At 48.6% G+C, this 20780-nt stretch overlaps 2 protein-coding genes across 5 annotated transcripts in view; one reads left to right on the top strand and one right to left on the bottom strand.

The window, feature by feature from the left end:
• The window catches only part of SZT2 (SZT2 subunit of KICSTOR complex), a 223145-nt gene extending 221150 nt beyond the window's left edge, over positions 1–1995 (bottom strand). For 2 of the 4 annotated variants that reach the window (XM_040360883.1, XM_040360884.1), the window contains exon 1: positions 1880–1995. In XM_040360883.1, the coding sequence (XP_040216817.1) occupies positions 1880–1903 (24 nt within the window). In that variant the 5' untranslated portion in view covers positions 1904–1995. The remainder of the gene's footprint in view (positions 1–1879) is intronic. The other 2 variants (XM_040360885.1, XM_040360886.1) reach the window with 1 other exon arrangement.
• On the top strand, positions 1992–18802 carry MED8 (mediator complex subunit 8). Its single transcript, XM_040360889.1, has 7 exons — positions 1992–2099; positions 7939–8057; positions 14171–14315; positions 14913–15053; positions 15227–15308; positions 18122–18355; positions 18449–18802. The coding sequence occupies exons 1-7, from the start codon at positions 2094–2096 to the stop codon at positions 18511–18513; spliced, it is 792 nt and encodes a 263-aa protein (XP_040216823.1). The 5' UTR covers positions 1992–2093; the 3' UTR covers positions 18514–18802.
• The last annotated feature ends 1978 nt before the right edge of the window (positions 18803–20780 follow it).

Below are 20780 nucleotides of genomic sequence, written 5' to 3'. Positions count from 1 at the left end.
GTAGGGCTCTAGTTGGGGGGTATCGGGGTAGTAGGGCTCTAGTTGGGGGCTATCGGGGTAGTAGAGCTCTAGTTGGGGGGTATCTGGGTAGTAGAGCTCAAGTTGGGGGGTATCGGGGTAGTAGAGCTCCAGTTGGGGGGTATCGGGGTAGTAGAGCTCTAGTTGGGGGGTATCGGGGTAGTAGGGCTCTAGTGGGGGGGTATCGGGGTAGTAGATCTCTAGTTGGGGGGTATCAGGGTAGTAGGGCTCTAGTTGGGGGGTATCAGGGTAGTAGGGCTCTAGTTGGGGGGTATCTGGGTAGTAGAGCTCCAGTTGGGGGGTAGTAGGGCTCTAGTTGGGGGCTCTAGTTGGGGGGTATCGGGGTAGTAGGGCTCTAGTTGGGGGGTATCGGGGTAGTTGGGCTCTAGTTGGGGGCTATCGGGGTAGTAGAGCTCTAGTTGGGGGCTATCGGGGTAGTAGAGCTCTAGTTGGGGGGAATCGGGGTAGTAGAGCTCCAGTTGGGGGGTATCGGGGTAGTAGGGCTCTAGTTGGGGGGTATTGGGGTAGTAGGGATCTAGTTGGGGGGTATCGGGGTAGTAGGGCTCTAGTTGGGGGGTACCGGGGTAGTAAGGCTCTAGTTGGGGGGTATTGGGGTAGTAGATCTCTAGTTGGGGGGTATCAGGGTAGTAGGGCTCTAGTTGGGGGGTATCAGGGTAGTAGGGCTCTAGTTGGGGGGTATCTGGGTAGTAGAGCTCCAGTTGGGGGGTAGTAGGGCTCTAGTTGGGGGGTATCGGGGTAGTAGAGCTCTAGTTGGGGGGTATCGGGGTAGTAGGGCTCTAGTTGGGGGCTCTAGTTGGGGGGTATCTGGGTAGTAGAGCTCCAGTTGGGGGGTAGTAGGGCTCTAGTTGGGGGCTCTAGTTGGGGGCTATCGGGGTAGTAGAGCTCTAGTTGGGGGGAATCGGGGTAGTAGAGCTCCAGTTGGGGGGTATCGGGGTAGTAGGGCTCTAGTTGGGGGGTATTGGGGTAGTAGGGATCTAGTTGGGGGGTATCGGGGTAGTAGGGATCTAGTTGTGGGGTACCGGGGTAGTAGGGATCTAGTTGGGGGGTATCGGGGTAGTAGGGCTCTAGTTGGGGGGGTATCGGGGTAGTAGGGCTCTAGTTGGGGGCTCTAGTTGGGGGGTATCTGGGTAGTAGAGCTCCAGTTGGGGGGTAGTAGGGCTCTAGTTGGGGGCTCTAGTTGGGGGCTATCGGGGTAGTAGAGCTCTAGTTGGGGGGAATCGGGGTAGTAGAGCTCCAGTTGGGGGGTATCGGGGTAGTAGGGCTCTAGTTGGGGGGTATTGGGGTAGTAGGGATCTAGTTGGGGGGTATCGGGGTAGTAGGGATCTAGTTGTGGGGTACCGGGGTAGTAGGGATCTAGTTGGGGGGTATCGGGGTAGTAGGGCTCTAGTTGGGGGGGTATCGGGGTAGTAGGGATCTAGTTGGGGGGTACCGGGGTAGTAGGGATCTAGTTGGGGGGTATCGGGGTAGTAGGGCTCTAGTTGGGGGGGTATCGGGGTAGTAGGGATCTAGTTGGGGGGGTACCGGGGTAGTAGGGATCTAGTTGGGGGGTATCGGGGTAGTAGGGCTCTAGTTGGGGGGGTATCGGGGTAGTAGGGATCTAGTTGGGGGGTATCCGGATTGCACAGCCCTGGTTGGAGGGTATCTGGCTCAGTTTAGGGGTGCAGAGATCAGGTTTGGGGTGTATTGGGGTGATAGGACCCCTGTTGTAGGGTGCAGTGGGTGAGATAGTCTCAGTTTGGGGTGACAGCCCCCTAATTGGGGTGTATTAGGGTCACACAGCCTCTAATTGGGGTTTATTGGGGACACACACACTCCTCCCCGCTCGGGGACTCTCCTGTACCTCACAGTCGCCTTTCTCCGCCATCCCCGGTTCTCCCCGCCCCCCCTCTCTCCGGGGTTCTCCGCTCTGGAGGCGTGGTCTCCGCTCTTCCTCACGGGGACTCCGTAGCCCCTCCCCCTCCTGTATGCGCCCGTGCTGATGACGTCGGAGCTGCGCGCCGGAAGTGGCCCGGTCTCCATGGTGAGGAGGAGCGGAGAGCAGCGGAGGATACAGGATGCAGGTGGGTGAGATGAGATGAGATGATCGTTCTTTATACTTTCTGCAAATCGTCTGTGAGGCTCCAGAGCGGGCCTGTCTGCTATAAGAGACTGAGGGGAGAAGGGAGGAATGTGGCACCTCACACCCACAACGGAGGATACACAACTCCCAGCCCAGGAGAGGGTTAAAGTAGAACTCCAGTCTGATCCTTTGTGTGAAGTATTGGGAGGAGTTGGTAGTAGGGTTTTAGTTTAGGGGGTATTGGGGTAGTATAGCTCTAGTTGGGTGGTAGTGGGGCTCTAGTTGGGGGGTATCGGGGTAGAAGAGCTCTAGTTGGGGGTGTAGTAGGGCGCTAGTTGGGGGGTATCGGGGTAGTAGGGCTCTAGTTGGGGGGGGGTAGTAGGGCGCTAGTTGGGGGGGTATCGGGGTAGTAGGGCTCTAGTTGGGGGGGTAGTAGGGCTCTAGTTGGGGGGTATCCGGGTAGGAGAGCTCTAGTTGGGGGGTATCAGGGTAGGAGAGCGCTAGTTGGGGGGGTACTAGGGCTCTAGTTGGGTGGTAGAAGAGCTCTAGTTGGGGGGGGGGGTAGGAGAGCTCTAGTTGGGGGGTATCGGGGTAGGAGAGCTCTAGTTGGGGGGGGGGGGTAGTAGGGCTCTAGTTGGGGGTTATCGGGGTAGGAGAGCTCTAGTTGGGGGGTATCGGGGTAGTAGGGCGCTAGTTGGGGGGTATCGGGGTAGGAGAGCTCTAGTTGGGGGGGTAGTAGGGCTCTAGTTGGGGGGTATCCGGGTAGGAGAGCTCTAGTTGGGGGGTATCGGGGTAGTAGGGCGCTAGTTGGGGGGTATTGGGGTAGGAGAGCTCTAGTTGGGGGGTAGTAGGGTTCTAGTTGGGGGGTATCCGGGTAGGAGAGCTCTAGTTGGGGGGTAGTAGGGCTCTAGTTGGGGGGTATCGGGGTAGGAGAACTCTAGTTGGGGGGGTAGTAGGGCTCTCGTTGGGGGGGTATCGGGGTAGGAGAGCTCTAGTTGGGGGGGTAGTAGGGCTCTAGTTGGGGGGTATGGGGGTAGTAGGGCTCTAGTTGGGGGTAGGAGAGCTCTAGTTGGGGGGAGTAGTAGAGCTCTAGTTGGGGTGTATCGGTGTAGTAGAGCTCTAGTTGGGGGGTATTGGGGTAGAAGGGCTCTAGTTGGGGGAGTATCGGGGTAGGAGAGCTCTAGTTGGGGGGTAGTGGGGTTCTAGTTGGGGTGTATTGGGGTAGTAGAGCTCTAGTTGGGGGGTAGTAGGGCTCTAGTTGGGGGGTATCGGGGTAGGAGAGCTCTAGTTGGGGGGTAGGAGAGCTCTCGTTGGGTGGTAGTGGGGTTCTAGTTGGGGTGGTAGTGGGGTTCTAGTTGGGGGGGGGTATCGTCAGATCCTCTGTGTGAAGTATTGGGGGGGGAGTGGGAGGAGTTTGGACCCCTGACCCCTTGTCAGGGCTTCTAATGACATCAATTTGAAGGAGGCCGATATTTTACGACCGTCCTATAATAGTTTTACTGCTACAGGGTGGTTGCTGTGTGCAGGAACACACACACACACACGTGCTCCTGCACTTCCGGGTCGGTGGACGCACACGCGCGCTGCCAACGGACTGCAATGCCATTAAAACAAATGTATTCAATACACAATTAAAAGTATTTCCACTCACATTTACAAGTGCCTTATAGACCTGGCATGTGTAGCAGGTGATTGGTGATGGGTAATCGGCCCTTTCATAGGAAACCGCCACTCACAGCTCGATTCCCGGGTAGTTTTTGAATGGGCAGAAGTATCGCGATGACGCAGTAATATCCCAACGTTTCGGCCTATCACAGAGCCTTCATCAGGAAGTTGTGGTCAACATCCAGGGGTGAGTGCACATCTATGTGGGGCACCCAGTCTAATCACGTCTGCACAAGAGACGTTAATTAAGCACGAGCACTTTACATCATCACTTAACCGCTTGAGGACCACCGCACGACGATATACGTCGACAGAATGGCACGGCTGGGCACAAGGGTACATGTACGTCCCCTTTAAGAACCCAGCCGTGGGTCGTCGGCGCGCCACCGGTGGCGTGCTCGCGACCCGGTCCAAAGCTCCGTGACCGCAGGACCCGATTGCCGCCGGTGTCCCGCGATCAGGTCACAGAGCTGAAGAACGGGGAGAGGTGAGTGTAAACAAACCTTTCCCCGTTCTTCTCCGTGGCTTGTCACTGATCGTCTGTTCCCTGTCATAGGGAACGATGATCAGTGAAGTCACACGTCCGGCCACGCCCCCCCCTACAGTAAGAAACACATAATAGGACACACTTAACCCCTTCCTTGCCCCCTACAGGTTAACCCCTTTACTGCCATTTTCACAGTAACCAGTGCATTTTTATAGCACTGATCGCTATAAAAATTACAATGGTCCAAAAAATTTGTCAAAAGTGTCCGATGTGTCCGCCATAACGTCGCAGTCATGATAAAAATCGTTGATCGCCGCCATTACGAGTAAAAAAATATATATATATTTATAAAAATGCCATAAATCTATCCCCTATTTTGTAAACGCTATAACTTTTGCGCAAACCAATCAATAAACGCTTATTGCGATTTTTTTTTTTATTTTTTTTTTTTAACAAAAATAAGTAGAAGAATACGTATCGGCCTAAACTGAGGCAAAAACATTTTCTCTTATCGTCCATGGACGGACACAGCTCCTTAAATCTTGACAAGTGGGTTATGTTCCCTGTTTACAGGAGAGGACTACTCTCCTGTAAACAGGGAACATAACCCACTTGTCAAGATTTAAGGAGCTGTGTCCGTCCATGGACTTAAGCGAAAAGGATTTTATGGTGAGTACAAAATATCCTATTTTTTTTATATATTTTTTGGGGGATATTTATTATAGCAAAAAGTAAAAAATATAAAAAAAAAATTCCAAATTGTGGCTTTATTTTGGTTTATAGCGCATAGCTAATACCACCAAAAGAAAGCTCTATTTGGGGGGGGGGGGACGTAAATTTTGTTTGGAAGCCACGTCGCACGACCGCGCAATTGTCAGTTAAAGCGACGCAGTGCCGAATCACAAAAAGGGGCCTGGTCCTTTAGCTGCATAATGGTCCGGGGCTTAAAGCGGAGCTCCGCCAAAAAAAAATATTAAAAGCCAGCAGCTACAAATACTGCAGCTGCTGACTTTTAATATTAGGACACTTACCTGTCCTGGAGTCCAGCGCCATCCGCAGCAGATGACGAGCGATCGCTCGTCACCCTGCTGCCCCCCCCCTCCATCCACGCTGTGGGAACCAGGAAGTAAAGCGCTGCGGCTTCACTGCCCGGTTCCCTACGGCGCGAGTCGCACCGCAACCGCCGATTGGCTCCCACTGGGTGCTGGGAGCCGAGTGTTCCCAGCACACAACAGGGGGGCGACGGGATGTGACGCAATGCCCGTCTTTTGCCCGTGAATGCTGGGCCAGAAGCGGGTGCAAATACCTGACAGGTATCTGCACCCCCCTCCCCCTGAAAGGTGTCAAATGTGACATCGGAGGGGGGGAGGGTTCCGATCAGCGGGACTCCACTTTAGGGTGGAGAACCGCTTTAACAGGTTATGAAGGGGGGTAAATCTTCCGGAGGTCTGGTGGATGGGATAGCAAAGTTCAGTGTATCTCCCCTTTTATCAGAAGGTTGATGAAAGGTTCCACAGTATTGAATAGAGAGTGAGAAGTGTTGATGTGGAGTGCGGACTCTCCTCTGGGGTGTAGCGGGGTCAGGCTGACATGTATTCCATTGTAGTCGGTGTAGACAATATTTCTTCTCTGGTTTTCCAAGCATAACTTCCTGTTTTAACCACTTCAATACCGGACAATTTCGCCCTCTTCCTTCCCAGACCAATTCTCAGCTTTCCGCGCTCTCGCACTTTCAGTGACAATTGCGCGGTCACGCTACGCTGTACCCAAATGAAATTTTTATCATTTTGTTCCCGCAAATAGAGCTTTCTTTTGGAGGTATTTATTCACGACTCGTTTTTTTATTTTTTTGCGATATAAGGGGGAAAAAAGAGCAGAAATTAAAAAATAAAATTAAAATAATTTTCTTCTTTCTATTTTAAAAGAATTCCAATAAAATCGAATTCTGTCATTTAAAGAGCATCTCCGCCGAAAAAAAAAATATTAAAAGCCAGCAGCTACAAATACGGCAGATGCTGACTTTTAATATAAGGACACTTAGCTGTCCTGGAGTCCAGCGCTGTCCGCAGCAGAGCACGAGCGATCGCTCGTCACTCTGCTGCCCCCACCACCATTCTCAGTGAGGGAACCAGGAAGTGAAGCTGCTTCACTGCCCGGTTCCCTACGACGCATGCGCGAGTCGCGCTGCGCTGTGCTCACTGGTCCCCGCTGTTTTCTTGGAGCCGTGTGTTTCCCAGAACACGATCTGACGTCCTGCCCGCAGACTGTGTGGCCGGAAGTGGGTGTAAATACCTGCCTTTAGACAGGTATCTGCACCCCCCTCCCCCTGAAAGATGTCAAATGTGACACGGGAGGGGGGAGGGTTCCGATGAGCGGAAGTTCCACTTTAGGGTGGAGCTCCGCTTTAAGCCAAAATGTATTCTGCTACATGTTTTTGGTAAAAAAAATCCATTGAGTGTATAATAATTGGTTTGTGTGATCACGGACATATGCGCGCAGGGGATCACGGACATATGTGCGCGGGTGATTACGGGCATAAGTGCGCGGGTGATCACGGGCATAAGTGCGCAGGTGGTGACGGGCATAAGTGCGCAGGTGGTGACGGGCATAAGTGCGCAGGTGGTGACGGGCATAAGTGCGCAGGGGATGACGGGCATAAGTGCGCAGGGGATGACGGGCATAAGTGCGCAGGGGATGACGGGCATAAGTGCGCAGGGGATGACGGGCATAAGTGCGCAGGGGATGACGGGCATAAGTGCGCAGGGGATGACGGGCATAAGTGCGCAGGGGATGACGGGCATAAGTGCGCAGGGGATGACGGGCATAAGTGCGCAGGGGATGACGGGCATAAGTGCGCAGGGGATGACGGGCATAAGTGCGCAGGGGATGACGGGCATAAGTGCGCAGGGGATGACGGACATAAGTGCGCAGGGGATCACTGAGACATGTGATTTTACTGTTACATATGTGGCAAGAGGGAGCTCTCCAAGCTTAAATGGAAAACAATTCCCCTCCTAGCACAAATACTCCCCCACCCCTCCGCAAATTTCCCTCCTAGCATAAGCCCTCCCCTGACTAAATTCCCCCAATTTCCCCGCCAATCCACCCCTTCCTACTTGATTCCCCCCAACACAAATTTCCCATTCTTGTCCACAAATGCCCACTCCAACCTGAGTCCCCCCACCAATCTCAAATACCTCTCCCCACAGCCTTCCTTCCTAGCATAAGTCCACTCTGCCCAAACCCCCCCCCCCCCCCCAAGTTTTTTCTCCAAGCACCAATTAGCCCCCCCCCCCCCAAAAAAGTTTCCCTCCCCTGCCCAGATTCCCCCAACTCGCCCCCATCAATGTCCCTTCCAGCACAAGTCCTCTCACCTCCCCACCCCCCAATACACAAATCTTCTCATGCTGAACCCCCCCCCCCCCCCCAAAAAAAAAATTCCCTCCTAGCACCGATCCCCCTCCCTTCACACATATTATCTCTCCTAGTATAAGTAAATAGCCCAAATTCACCCTCCCAGCAGAAATTCCCTCCTCTAATCCCCCTCCATGAGAGTTCCGTGAACAGACGTCCTGTATCCCCGAGGGGTTGGATATAAATCTTTGCTTTGGTGTTTATGAGGAATGGTGGTGGAGGGTCTCCTGGATTTCTCATTCATTTTCTGAGTTTCTGTTTTTCTTTTCCGCAGCGAGAAGAGAAGCAGCTGGAGAGCAGCCTGGATACCCTCATTGGTCAGGTTTCCGATATAAAGAGTGCCTTGGTGGGCTTCATTCATAGGCTGGAGAACGATTTCGAGCGCCTGACCTGGTGAGCAGCAATATACAATCACTGCATTCAAATGATCAAAATGTGGGGGGGTTGTGATTCTGCTCGCTCTTTTAGTTGCCCATTGGACTGCCGATTCGGTACAGCCCCCCTGGCCAACTGAAGAGGGGAACACAGCAGGATGACAACACTGCTGGGAATTGTGAGGCAGTAACTTACAGGGGTCAGCCTGCAACAGGAAGTGCCGATAATGACAGGATCTTCAGGAAAGAAAGTTTGCCACAGAGCGAAAAAAATACATTTGCTTAACCACTTAAGACCCGGACCATTATGCAGGTTAAGGACCTTGCCCCTTTTTGCGATTCGGCACTGCGTCGCTTTAACTGACAATTGCGCGGTCGTGCGACGTGGCTCCCAAACAAAATTGGCGTCCCTTTTCCCCACAAATAGAGCTTTCTTTTGGTGGTATTTGATCACCTCTGCGGTTTTTATTTTTTGTGCTATAAACAAAAATAGAGCGACAAATTTTGAAAAAAAATGCAATATTTTTAGATTTTTGCTATAATAAATATCCCCCAAAAATATAAAAAAAAAAAAAAATTTCCTCAGTTTAGGCCGATACGTATTCTTCTACATATTTTTGGTAAAAAAAATCGCAATAAGCGCTTATCGGTTGGTTTGCGCAAAATTTATAGCGTTTACATAATAGCGGGTAATTTTTTTGCATTTTTATTAATGATTTTTTTTTTTTTACTACTAATGGCGGCAATTATCGATTTTTTTTTTTTTTTGTGACTGCGACATTATGGCGGACACTTCGGACAATTTTGACACATTTTTGGGACCATTGTCATTTTCACAGCGAATAGTGCTATAAAAATACATTGTTTACTGTGAAAATGACAATTGCAGTTTAGGGGTTAACCACTAGGGGGCACTGTAGGGGTTGAGTGTGACCTCATATGTGTTTCTAACTGTAGGGGGGTGGGGCTGGATGTGTGACATCAGTGATCGTCTTTCCCTATATCGGGGAACAGACGATCAATGACAGCGCCACAATGGAGAACGGGGAAGGTGTGTTTACACTCACCTCTCCCCATTCTTCAGCTCTGGTCACCGATCGCGGGACACCGGCGGCGATCGGGTCCCACGGGCGCGGTCACGGAGCTTCGGACCGGGTCGCGAGTGCGGCGGCGAGCTCGTGACCCCACGGCTGGGCTTAAAGGGACACGTACAGGTACGTGATTGTGCCCAGCCGTGCCATTCTGCCGACGTATATCGGCGTGAAGGGGTCCTTAAGTGGTTAAAGCGGACCTTCAGTCTTTTTCATCTTTCCATCTATTAAATCTTCTGCCCTTGTTGTTGTTGTCTTAACTTTGGACAGTAAAACATTTTTTTATGCCAGTAAATCCCTTATAGAGCCCACTTCCTGTTTCTTGTCTGGTGATTAGCCTAGGCTTATGACATCATGCACAGCTCTCTCTCTCTCTCTCTCGTGATAAGTTTGCCAGAGGGGGGGTGAGTCATAAGAGGGCCAATGAGAGCTGCAGAGCCCGAGGTGTGCCTCTGTGTGAATCCAGGAAGTGAACAGACAGCAGCTTCATCTGCCCACAATTATAATGGCTGCAGCCAGACTCAGGGGAGGGAGATTTCTGCAGCATATTTGGCAAGTACAGAATCACAGTATATATAAAATAATATGCAAAGTGGTTGGAGGGAAGCTTCAGAATGGCAAAGATGTAGCATTTTTGAGAGGCCAGTCTGGTCCCCTCCCACACTTCAAAGACACGCTGGTAAGTATGGCGCAGTCATGGAGAATAATAATATATATGAAAAGCATGTCCTAGGAAGAATGCTAACCCCCCCCCCCCCCCCCCCCCCCCCTACCTGCAGTCGGTGTAGGAAGCGGTGACTGTTGTGATGTCACCAGACCGGCTAGAAGCCTGCAGGACAATGGACTGTATGGGGTTAAATGCCCAGCGTTCCCCTTTAATTCTCCAGCATCTACCCAAAGCGGAAATTTATTGGGTGGACTGACTCTTTTATTTTTAGTCATTACGGTAATGAAGGTCGTGGCGCTTCCTGCTCTGGGCCGTGTGTCGCAGATGTGCTCATTACCCCCTCAGGTATATGACTTCCAGTTAACACACACTCCTAATTAACCTTTATGAATAATACAACATTGTACAGGGGGGGGGGGTTGGGTTTCAGAACTATTGTAGAGTCTTCATCCATGTTAATTATACAGATGACACCTTTTTCATTGTCCATCTTTCACACATCCCAGTAGCTCTCCCAGTCTCCTTTCCTGATTGAGCATCGTTACCAGTTACCTTTTGTTTTACCTTCATCGTTGTCAGCGTCATAACATGAATATTCCAGGCAAATCTTAGAAAAACACAGATCAACAAAAAATGTGTATACAGAATATGTGTATAATAGAGGTGTCACCTGCTAAAATGATGGGGCACAACTCCTCCCAATGACACCAACGATGGGGCACAACTCCTCCAAATGACACCAACAATTGGCTCCAATGACACCAACGATGGGGCACTGACATTGGGACCTTTCTACTCCCAAAGGCCTCAGTCCGGCCCCTCTAAAGTCAGAGGGATAGTAAACTGGCCCCCTGTTTAGAAAGTGGGGAGACCCCTGCTCTAAAGCACTTATTCTTTTTATAATGTTTGCACATAGCACTTTACTCACTCCTGATAAGTATGATGTAGCTCCTCAGACTTGCCCTGAAAGTTTAGGTCTGTTTGTGGTCTGTTTCTCCCCCTCCTATGAGATCTCCCTTTGGGGGAGCCATACCTAGTACTTGGGTGGCCCCATTCGTCTCCCGAAGAATGGGGCCCACACATTTTTGGTTGGATGAAATGAACACTCTGTCCCAATCAGAAGTCTGATCCCCGAGGGACCGGAGCCAAGGTCTTCTCTCTTCATAGGACCCTGCATATTCCTTCTTTTTTTTTTTTTTTTTTTTGTGGTCACTTTCTTTATTGTACTTGGTGTTCGTTTTGTGTGTTTACACCACACCGCATAGCTTATTAAAGAGGAGCTACGGTCTGTCTCCATGAAGAATTTTAATTAAACATATGTTTATTCTTCTTAATTTTCGCTCTTCCTACATTCAGTGTTTGTTATTAATGGTATGTCAAATATTTAAAGTGGTTCTAAAGACTCAAGGCTTGTTACCTCCTGCATTCCACGCAGGAGGTAAAAAATCTTCTGTGCAGCAGCCCTCCAATACTTGCCTGAGCCCCCATCTTGATCCAGCGATGTGCATGAGAGCCTCGGCTCTCCGGGGACTCTCACGCCCCATTGTATGTGTATAAAAATACACATACATTTCCCTTCCCCATTCTAGCCGGTCTCAACATATTCTCCTTAATCAACCTAGGTTTTTTTTGTTTTTTTTATTCAGTCCTTTTATTATCGTAGAAAGTACATTCAACAAATAGCAGTAATACATGTCAAAAATCAGACAGCATAAACATACATGGTCATAAAGTAAAATAAGAGAGAGAAAAAGCAAGCAGTCCGGCCCTGTACAGCGAGAAGATAAATGAGCAAAGACTCAATGCCTAGGCAATAACAATGTGCACAGCCGTAGGGGCATCCTGACCATTATTCAACAGACCTAGAGCTAACTGCAGCGCATGAAGCGCATTTTTTTTTTTTAAGCAGTACCTCGGAGTCCCAGACTCTTAATCTACTCGATGGTACTGTCCTCTACGCCAGGCTAGAGGTTTAACAAAATTATTTCTCTACTGAGTGGTCTAGGTCCTCATAATGACATAATTTGTGGAGGAGGCGGGAGAGAGACCCAGGGAAACGGAAAAAAAAAAGATAAATGATTAAACCGCAACACTGATGTCTATAGCATTGGATGAACTCCTGCTGGCTGGTTAAGAGGACCAACAGGTGAAATGAGTTGTCTGGGTCCTGATCTAAAGAAGAGGCACCAGTAGGGGGCGACGGTAGAAGAGAGGAACTGATTGGAATGTCTTGGCCACTTGTTCATTGAAGAAAGTTGGAGGATGTGGTTTTTGTGATCAGAGCAGAGGAGAAGGGATGTTGCCCATAGTTTGGTCACCACCCCCAGCAGGTACATACCGTATATACTTGAGTATAAGCCGATCCGAATATAAGCCGAGGCACCTAATTTTACCACAAAAAAATGGGAAAATGTATTGACTCGAGTATAAGCCTAGGGTGTCCATCTGCATGCCTCACTGTGTCCACGCCTCGCTGTGCCCATGCCTCGACTGACGTTTAACATGGGAGTCTATGGAAGGGGTGCCAGGCTTTGAAAAGTCGGTGCTCCCCGGTCGTAGGTCCCCCAGACAACAAACTTTGCACACTTATAGAGGAGAAATGGGGCTACATGTGTGCCAAGTTCCGGGTCCAGGGGATCTACGACCGGCCGGTACCGGGTCACCAGAGAAATTACCGTTTAACATGGCAGTCTATGGAAGGGGTGCCTGGCTGTGAAAAATCGGTGCTCCACAGCCATAGGTCCCCCAGACAACACTTGTAGAGGAAGAGTGGGGCTACATGTGTGCCAGGTTTGGGGTCCAGGGGACCTACGGCTGACCGGTCCCGGGTCCCCAAAATCTAGGAGATCAGGCACAAAAAGGTGACTCGAGTATAAGCCGAGGGGGGCATTTTCAGCACACAAAAAATGTGCTGAAAAACTTGGCTTATACTCGAGTATCTATAGTCTCGGGTGGGCAGAGCCTCAGCACGTTGTCATACAGATGATTCTTCTTCTTTTTTTGATGTTGGGGTCGCAGAACCAGAAATTCGGAGCTCACAATCCCAATACAAATGACTTTTATTGCATAAATGTTTCACCTGGAAAACGTAACAGTCACTTACCACCAGCTAACCTCAGCGGTACCAGTGAACTCAACCCCTAAACAAAATCATCTTTCACATGTCAGTTTCTTGGCTCTTGCTTTTATTTTTCTGTGCTTTTACCTAAAAATTTCTAAGTGGGTGACGGGGTCGCTTTCAAGTGGGGCTGCCCATGCAGGATAAAGGAACAGGTTGACTAATCCAGAGCTTCACAGATACATATAATTACCCTTTGCCCCCCCAAGCATACATAAAGCCGTTACTGGCCAGCTTGGCCTGGTGAAATGTTTTTCAGATCCTGGTGCTAGACATATACTGGGCTATTGTTTAAAGGATTAGTAAAGGGAAAAAAATGTTTTCCTTTAAAATAACAAACATGTTATACTTACCTCCAGTGTGCAGTTCGTTTTGCACAGAGTGGCCCCGATCCACGTCTTTTGGGGTCCCTCGGCAGCTGTCTCTGGTCCTCCCCGCAAGTACTGACCACTAAGGATGAGCTCCGGCGTGTTCGCATAGAACACGTGCGGAGCCCGCCAGGAAGTCGGCACCTGCGCTGCGCTAATCGCAGCCAGTCAGACATTTCCCGATCTCTGCAGCCGAGCATCGGACAATGTCTGCCTGGCTGTGATTAGCGCAGCGCGGGTGCCGACTTCCTGGCGGGCTCCGCACGTGTTCTATGCGAACACGCCGGAGCTCATCCTTACTGACCACAGTCATGCGAGAGAGGTCACATGGTGGTGAGTAATTGCGGGCGCGCTCCCGTGATACTGCGAGCGGCCATAGACGGTCACTGTAAACTCGGGCCCGCCTCTCGGCGTGCCGCGTCACTGGATGTGATTGACAGCAGCGCCAGCCAATGGCTGCGCTGCTCTCAATCCATCCGCTCTAGCCAATCAGCGGCCAGGCTGAGCGGGCGAAGAGGATCTCGGAACCGAGCGCGGGACTTTCGAGGAGTCAGGTAAGTATAACGGGGGGGGGGGGGTGGCAGTATCAGATGTTTTTTCACCTTAATGTGTAGATTGCATTAAGGTGAATTTTTTTTTTAATTACAACTCCTTTAATATAGATAGGCGGTGCTCCTTACACACAACACCTCCTTTGTGTACCCCGCTATTTTATTTCGCAGGCATTTTTTGGAATTTCCACCATCTTACTGTCCTTCCACCGTCGCCTCCATTTCTCCATTACCTCCCTCTCCATAATGTTATTTTCAGGGCTTCATAAGAAGCACCTTCAGGATTCCTCTTGCAAGGCCGTCCACAATTTCCTTTTCTCCTATTATCTCTTCGTAGGCCGTCCGTGTTGGACAATTTTGCGCTGCTCTCCGGTCAACTGAGCACGCTCAATAAAGTGCTTAAAAATGAAAAGATGCCACTGCTGAAAAACCAGGTGATCATCCCGCTTCTGCTGACACCGGACCGCGATGAGGAGATCATGGTGAGTACGGATCCCTCTGTATTCTCACAAGTCGGATCTGCATCTGTCCACAGAATAAGGACTTCGCAGACATACTACAGTGGAACCTCGGATTGCGAGGCTCTCCGACGTCCCCCCGCCTCTGGCCGCATGCGGTATTGCACGCCATTGAAGTCAATGCGGAACAAACTATTTTCGTCTCCATTGACTTCAATGGGGAAACACGCTTTGATATGCAAGTACTTTGGATTACAAGCATTCTCCTGGAACGGATTATGCTTGTAATCCGAGGTTCCACTGTATAGTGTACACTTGTGTCAGAGCTGTGGTTGCCCTCACAGGGATTCTCCGGTTTTCTTTGCACTCCGTGCAGGGAGACCCATTCATTTGAACAGACAATGCTCCCAATATCATGGCCCCAAATGTGCACCTACCCCAGCACAGCTGTCAAATTTGGAGAAGCTGCTGTGTTCATGCAGCTGCTACATCTCTATTGGGTCTCTCTATACAGGGATGCTTGGAGCACCTGTGTATCCCTGTGAGGGCAGACACATGAGCATGCGCTATAGTACGCCTGTATGAACAAGGCCTAAATAAAACCAATTTTCATGTGCGCAGCGCCTGACGGAAGGAAGAGTCCCGGTCTTCAGCCATGAAGTGGTACCCGATCACCTGAGAACCAAGCCTGACCCTGAAGTGGAAGAAGTGGAAAAGCAGCTGACCACCGACGCGGCCCGGCTCACCCCTGAAGCGGCACAGGTATGCACTGCGCTGCTTTAGTTATCCCTCATTTGTCATCTCGAGTGCCTGAACAGTCTGTCTTCCTTCATCCTTTGATGGCCTTTACCGTATGCATGCTGGGATTTGCTTCTTTTTTTTTTTTTTTGGCGGGTCCCAAGGAGAGAAATTGAAATAAATCATCTTCTTTTCAGAAACAAGTCCAAACCATGAACAAGCTGTGCACCAACCTGCTGGAGAAGATTATAAAGGAGGAAAGGGACTCGGATGTTGCAAGTAAGTATTACAGGGATACTAGAAGACAAATGTCAATTGAAGCATAAGTTCACTTAAAAAAAAAAAAAAGGGATTTTTTTTTTTTTATGCAGGCAAAATAAATGTGCATTCATTAAAAAAATAAATATATTATTATTACTGTATTTATTGGCGTATAACACTCACTTTTTTACCCTGAAAATAGAGGGTAAGCTGTGCCTGCGTGTTATACGCAGGGGGCTGTGGATTTTTTCCTGAAACTTCCCTCTTAAAGTTAGGGTGCGTGTTATACGCCTGTGCGTGTTATACGCCGATAAATACGGTATTTTTTTAAATTTCTATTTTTTAGAGCCTGTAAACATTGCGCCAACGATCAGCAGGTCGCTGGTGCCATGCAGGTCTCCTGCAGACCTGTCAGTGTGTCTGTACATCCCATACGGACAAGCCGATACACTGATGGCTCTCCACAGCACTAGGGTAGTTCACTGAGAAATACAAGCCGACAACCGCAAAGGATCTCCAGACTTGTAGTTCTTTCACACACAGCTCTGTGTATAAGAGACGCGGCTGTGCTTATTTCGAAAAACTGACAGCTAGTACAGGGAACTTCTCCCAGTTCTGCTGTCACAGGGAGCTGGGGGGGGTCTTGTGTAGCAGCTGCAGCATTGGTAACGTTACTTGTTCTACCCTTAAAACGGGTGTAACATGTCCGCAGAGGTGAACTTATCCTTTAAATGAAGTTTTTTTTTTTTTGTTTCTCATAACTAAATGTAGTGTCTGTTTAGAATTATATTCAAAAACTGTACCATTAGAGCAGTGATTTTCAACTTTTCTTCAGTCATGGCACCCTTTACAATTGTGCAAAATCTTCAGGCACCCAGAATGTACACAACCGCCTGATGAAAAATTAAGTTCACATCGGAGTCTCCCCCACTTTCCGTCAGAGTTCCCCCTTTTATGTTAAGCCTCGTACACACGATCTGATTTTCTGATGGGAATTGTGTGATGACGGGCTGTTGTCGGAAAATCCGACCGTTTGTACGCTCCATCAGACAATTGTTGTTGGATTTTCCGCCAACAAATGTTGGATAGCATGCTTTAAAATTTTCCGACAACAGATGTGTGTTGTCGGATTATCTGATCCGATTATCCGATCGTGTGTACATCAGACAAAACTCCAAAGTACAAACACGCATTCTCAGAAGCAATTCTCATTATAACACGGCATTAGCAGAAGTTGCCCAAAGGCTGGCGCTAAAGAGCTGAAAAAACACGTAGTTTTGTGTTTGTTGGCCAACAATTGTGTGCCATTTTTGTATGCAAGACAAGTTCCTGGCCAATGCCCTTCGGACAAATGTCCTACATTTTGTCCATGGAAAATCCGATCCTGTGTACGAGGCTTTGGAGTATGTCTTCACATCGGAGGGCCTCCCATCACATCAGCGTGGCCTCTTTGCGCCAGAGGTCCTGTCCCCCCTTTGCGCCGGAGGTTCCGCCCCCACCTTTGCGCCGGAGCTCCCCCTTTTGCGTTGGAGTACGTCTTCACATCAGGGCCCCCCCCCCCATCACATGAGAGATCCCCTTTTGCATCAGATGTAACCCCCCCCCCTCCACCCTGGGTGTTAGAGGTCTCCCTCTCTGCGTCAGAAGTTCCCCTTTACGGTAGAGTCCCTCCTTTGCGTTAGTCCGACATCACATCAGAGGGCCCCCGCATTACATCAGAGGTCCCCTGTACTTTTTTAGAAGCTACTTATCACAGAACCCATCAGTAGCACAGACCACCACACCCCCCACCATGTCACAGTGCCCCCCCCCCCAATCACACAATCCCCTCTTTACATCAGAGCTCTACATTTTAGCCCCAGCAGTGCAGCAGAGGGCGGGAGATAGAGGAGTGGAGGAAGCTTCTGTATTTTCCTAAATGCTCAGAGTAGCCCCGCATGCTGCCTGCCCTGGATCAGAGTTGTGTGTTGCCATGAAATTACGCAATGCATCTTGGCACTAGAGCGTCATTGGTTACTATGGTGCTGGCGGTACACTCGCACACTCCGTGGCAACTCATGGCACTGATCCTGGGCAAACTGGGTCCCCTGCTCATAGCAACCCGGGAAATCCAGATGGTACCCCAGGGTGCCATAATACCCTTGTTCAGCAATACTGCACTAGAGCCGTGTTACAATCTCTTTGCTCCATCGCAGCGCAAACATAGCACTACACTGCACCACACTTACTACACATACACTGCACTAATTTGTCTGTCCTCCATTGCACGGTACAATTTATTTTATTTTTTCTGATCTAAATAGCTAGTTTATGTGTTTGTTGGAAATATTGTTTCTGAATATACAGGCATACCCCGCTTTAAGTACACTCACTTTACATACACTCGCGAGTAAGGTCATACCTGCGAGTGTATGTAAAGTGCCTTATAAGTACTTTACAGACATTTTGCAGCCGCAGCAGAAGGAGCTGAAGCTCCGAGAGCATACCCCACCCTGTTCCAGTGTGCTCCTGACACCCCCACTACAGCTCCTGACACCCCCACTACAGCTCCTGACCCCCCACTACACCCTAGAAGTGAAAAAAGGTATTGTTTCACTTTAAGTACATTTTCGTTTTACATACATGCTCTGGTCCCATTGTGTACTTAAAAGTGGGGTATGCCTGTACAGGAAAATGTTATTTACTTAAATAATTCATTGCTACTTAATAGGAACAGCTTCTCTGAACACTTAAACCAACCCTCACAGAAAAGTATTTATTTTTTGTTGCCTTTTGTAGATCCAGTTGAGTGATGGCTGCGTTCCTTACCCTACGGCCTTTCTGTTTTCTAGGTTTACGTCAGAACAAGCAGACCTACAACCCTGCGGACACTAATGCCCTTGTGGCCGCCGTGGCATTTGGGAAAGGACTTTCAAACCGTCGTCCTCCAGGCCCTATGGGTGCAGGACAACCCGGGGGCAGCGGGATGTTACAGGGAGCTGGGTCCATGCAGCAGGGGCAAATGTCCATGGGTCCTAACCAGCAGCACATGACTGGCGTACCAATGGCACAAGGTGGACAGCCAGGTATAGGCCTGCTTTGGTCAATATCTTCAGTCTTTTCCCATATTTTTATTTTTTTGACTCTTTAACTCTGTATACTTTTCTTTTACTTTTCAGGTAAGATGCCCAGCAATATTAAAACTAACATTAAGTCGGCCTCAATGCATCCATATCAGCGATGAAGAGACAGATCAGACGCACAGAGTACACCACTGCCGGCTCGGCATGATGGAGGTCGTAGCTTCATGAACATTCTCCTCCATGCTGAGGACTCTTTCACTTGTACAGGAACTGGGTGCAAGTACACTGCCCCGATATACCTTGCTAACATTATCTGGAAAGCAGATTCCCTGTTCTTGAGGACAACAAGCAACATCTACAGGAGGACTTTGGGTTCAACGCTGAATAGCGTTCCATGGTTATCTTTTTGTACTCCTAGGTTGGACAGTAATAAAGCTTTTTTTTTTTTCAGTGAGGCTTCAGATTTAATATTATTTAACACTGACTTCCTCTATATCTGTTTTTGTATGTGTATATAGATATGTAGAAAGCACTAAGGGCCCTTTCACACTTTTGATGCATTCCCATTGACTTTGCCTTTTTTTGCTCCACTTCTGAAAACCTGCACAAAAGACGCAGCATGCAGGAAATTTCAAAGATTAGGACACCTGCAGTGGGAATAGTTACATAGGCGTTTTTTGGGGTGTTGTTTTCCACTTTTTTGTCACCCTGGAAAAGCATGGCAAAAGCACCCCAGTGTGAAAAGGGACCGAAGAACACCACAACAATGGTGATGGAGTCCAGAGAGATGTTTGCACTGAATGATCATTGGAATAAGGCAGCCAGTGCCTTTCAGGGTTCACACGCGCATTTCGTCATGGCTTAAAAACTGACAGGTGTTCTAATCCCTCTCCACTCTATCCAAGGCTAAAAAATAAATACGTTTTCTCTTTGGTTATACTTGAAAAAGAATATAAGAAGTGGGTATTGGGGCGCTCACTCTAAAATGTACTATTAAATTAAAATAGCTTACCGTATTTGCTGGCGTATAAGACGACCCCCTAATTTTCCAGCTAAAATGCTGGTTTTGGGATATACTCGCTGTATAAGACGACGCCTCGCTGTGCCAGTATGCCTGCCTCGCTGTGCCAGTATGCCTGCCTCGCTGTGCCAGTATGCCTGCCTCGACGATATCTTCCTACCTTCTCCTGTTTGCAGAGTTTCTCAGGCTGCGGGCGTCCATTATTCAAAAGCCGCGCCTCCTACTCAGGCTGGTCCGTGATAGGCAGAACACTAATTTTCCCAGCAGAGCCTCTGTTCAGTGTTCCGCCTATCACAGATGTCCTCTCCTCCGAGGCCGAGAAGGCATCCGTGATAGGCGGAACACTGAACAGGGGCTCTGCTGGGAAAATTAGTGTTCCGCCTATCACGGAACAGTCTGAGGAGGAGGCGCGGCTTTTGAATAATGGATGGCCGCCGTCTGACAGACAGGTACCCGGCGTATAAGACGACCCCCGACTTTTGGGGCATGATTTTAGATGCAAAAAATCGTCTTATACGCCGGAAAATACGGTATATGTTCTTCAACAATAAATGTACAGTGCAAATAAATAACAAGTGCAGCAATCCAAATGTGAAAAAACTAATCCTGTGTAAAATATCCGTGTAAACCAATGAGAAGAAAAAAAAAAAAAAACTGATAAGTGATAAAAACTAATATAAACATATTCAGTGATATATAGTATAAAGTGCATCAAACAACAACAATATTATGTGCAAAGTAGGCAGATCCAAAAAAAACAGCAACATGTGCAGATGCAGTTCCTTGTGCTGTAAAATGTGTATAAGTGATCCACAGCAATGTGCATAAAAGTGCAGGAAAAAAAACTAAACAAATGTGTAGCAGCCACCTAGTAAGTGTTCACACACTATTATAAGGGAGTTCACTCTAAAATTACTATTCAATTCAGATAGAAGGTGCATATAACTAATATGTTCTACAATAATAAATAAATATGACTTCCTCTACAGTGCAAATAAATACCAAGTGCAGCAATCCAAATGTGAAAAAAATATCCTTGTAAACCAATGAGAAAAAAAAAACTGAGAAAAAAAACCAATGTAAATATTCAGTGATATATAGTATAAAGTACATCAAACAACAATATTATGTGCAACGTAGGCAGATCCAAAAAAACAGCAACATGTGCAGATACAGTTCCTTGTGCTGGAACATTTCTATAAGTGATCCACAGCAATGTGCGTAAAAGTCCAAAACAGTGTGAGTCCCAGGCAATCCAATTTCAATTGCAGTGTCATACAAAAAGTGCAAGTGCTGATCCTCCATTGCTACTTTAAAAAGAAGTGTCTATACTGTTCCAAATCCAGTAATACTGTCCCACCTTCCTTTGCACATGCTCAGTTGTTCTCCCATTTTAGGCACTGACAA

Source organism: Rana temporaria, chromosome 7 (genome assembly GCF_905171775.1).
Source record: "Rana temporaria chromosome 7, aRanTem1.1, whole genome shotgun sequence".
Taxonomy (NCBI): domain Eukaryota; kingdom Metazoa; phylum Chordata; class Amphibia; order Anura; family Ranidae; genus Rana; species Rana temporaria.
This window is presented reverse-complemented; position numbering and strand designations above follow the sequence as displayed.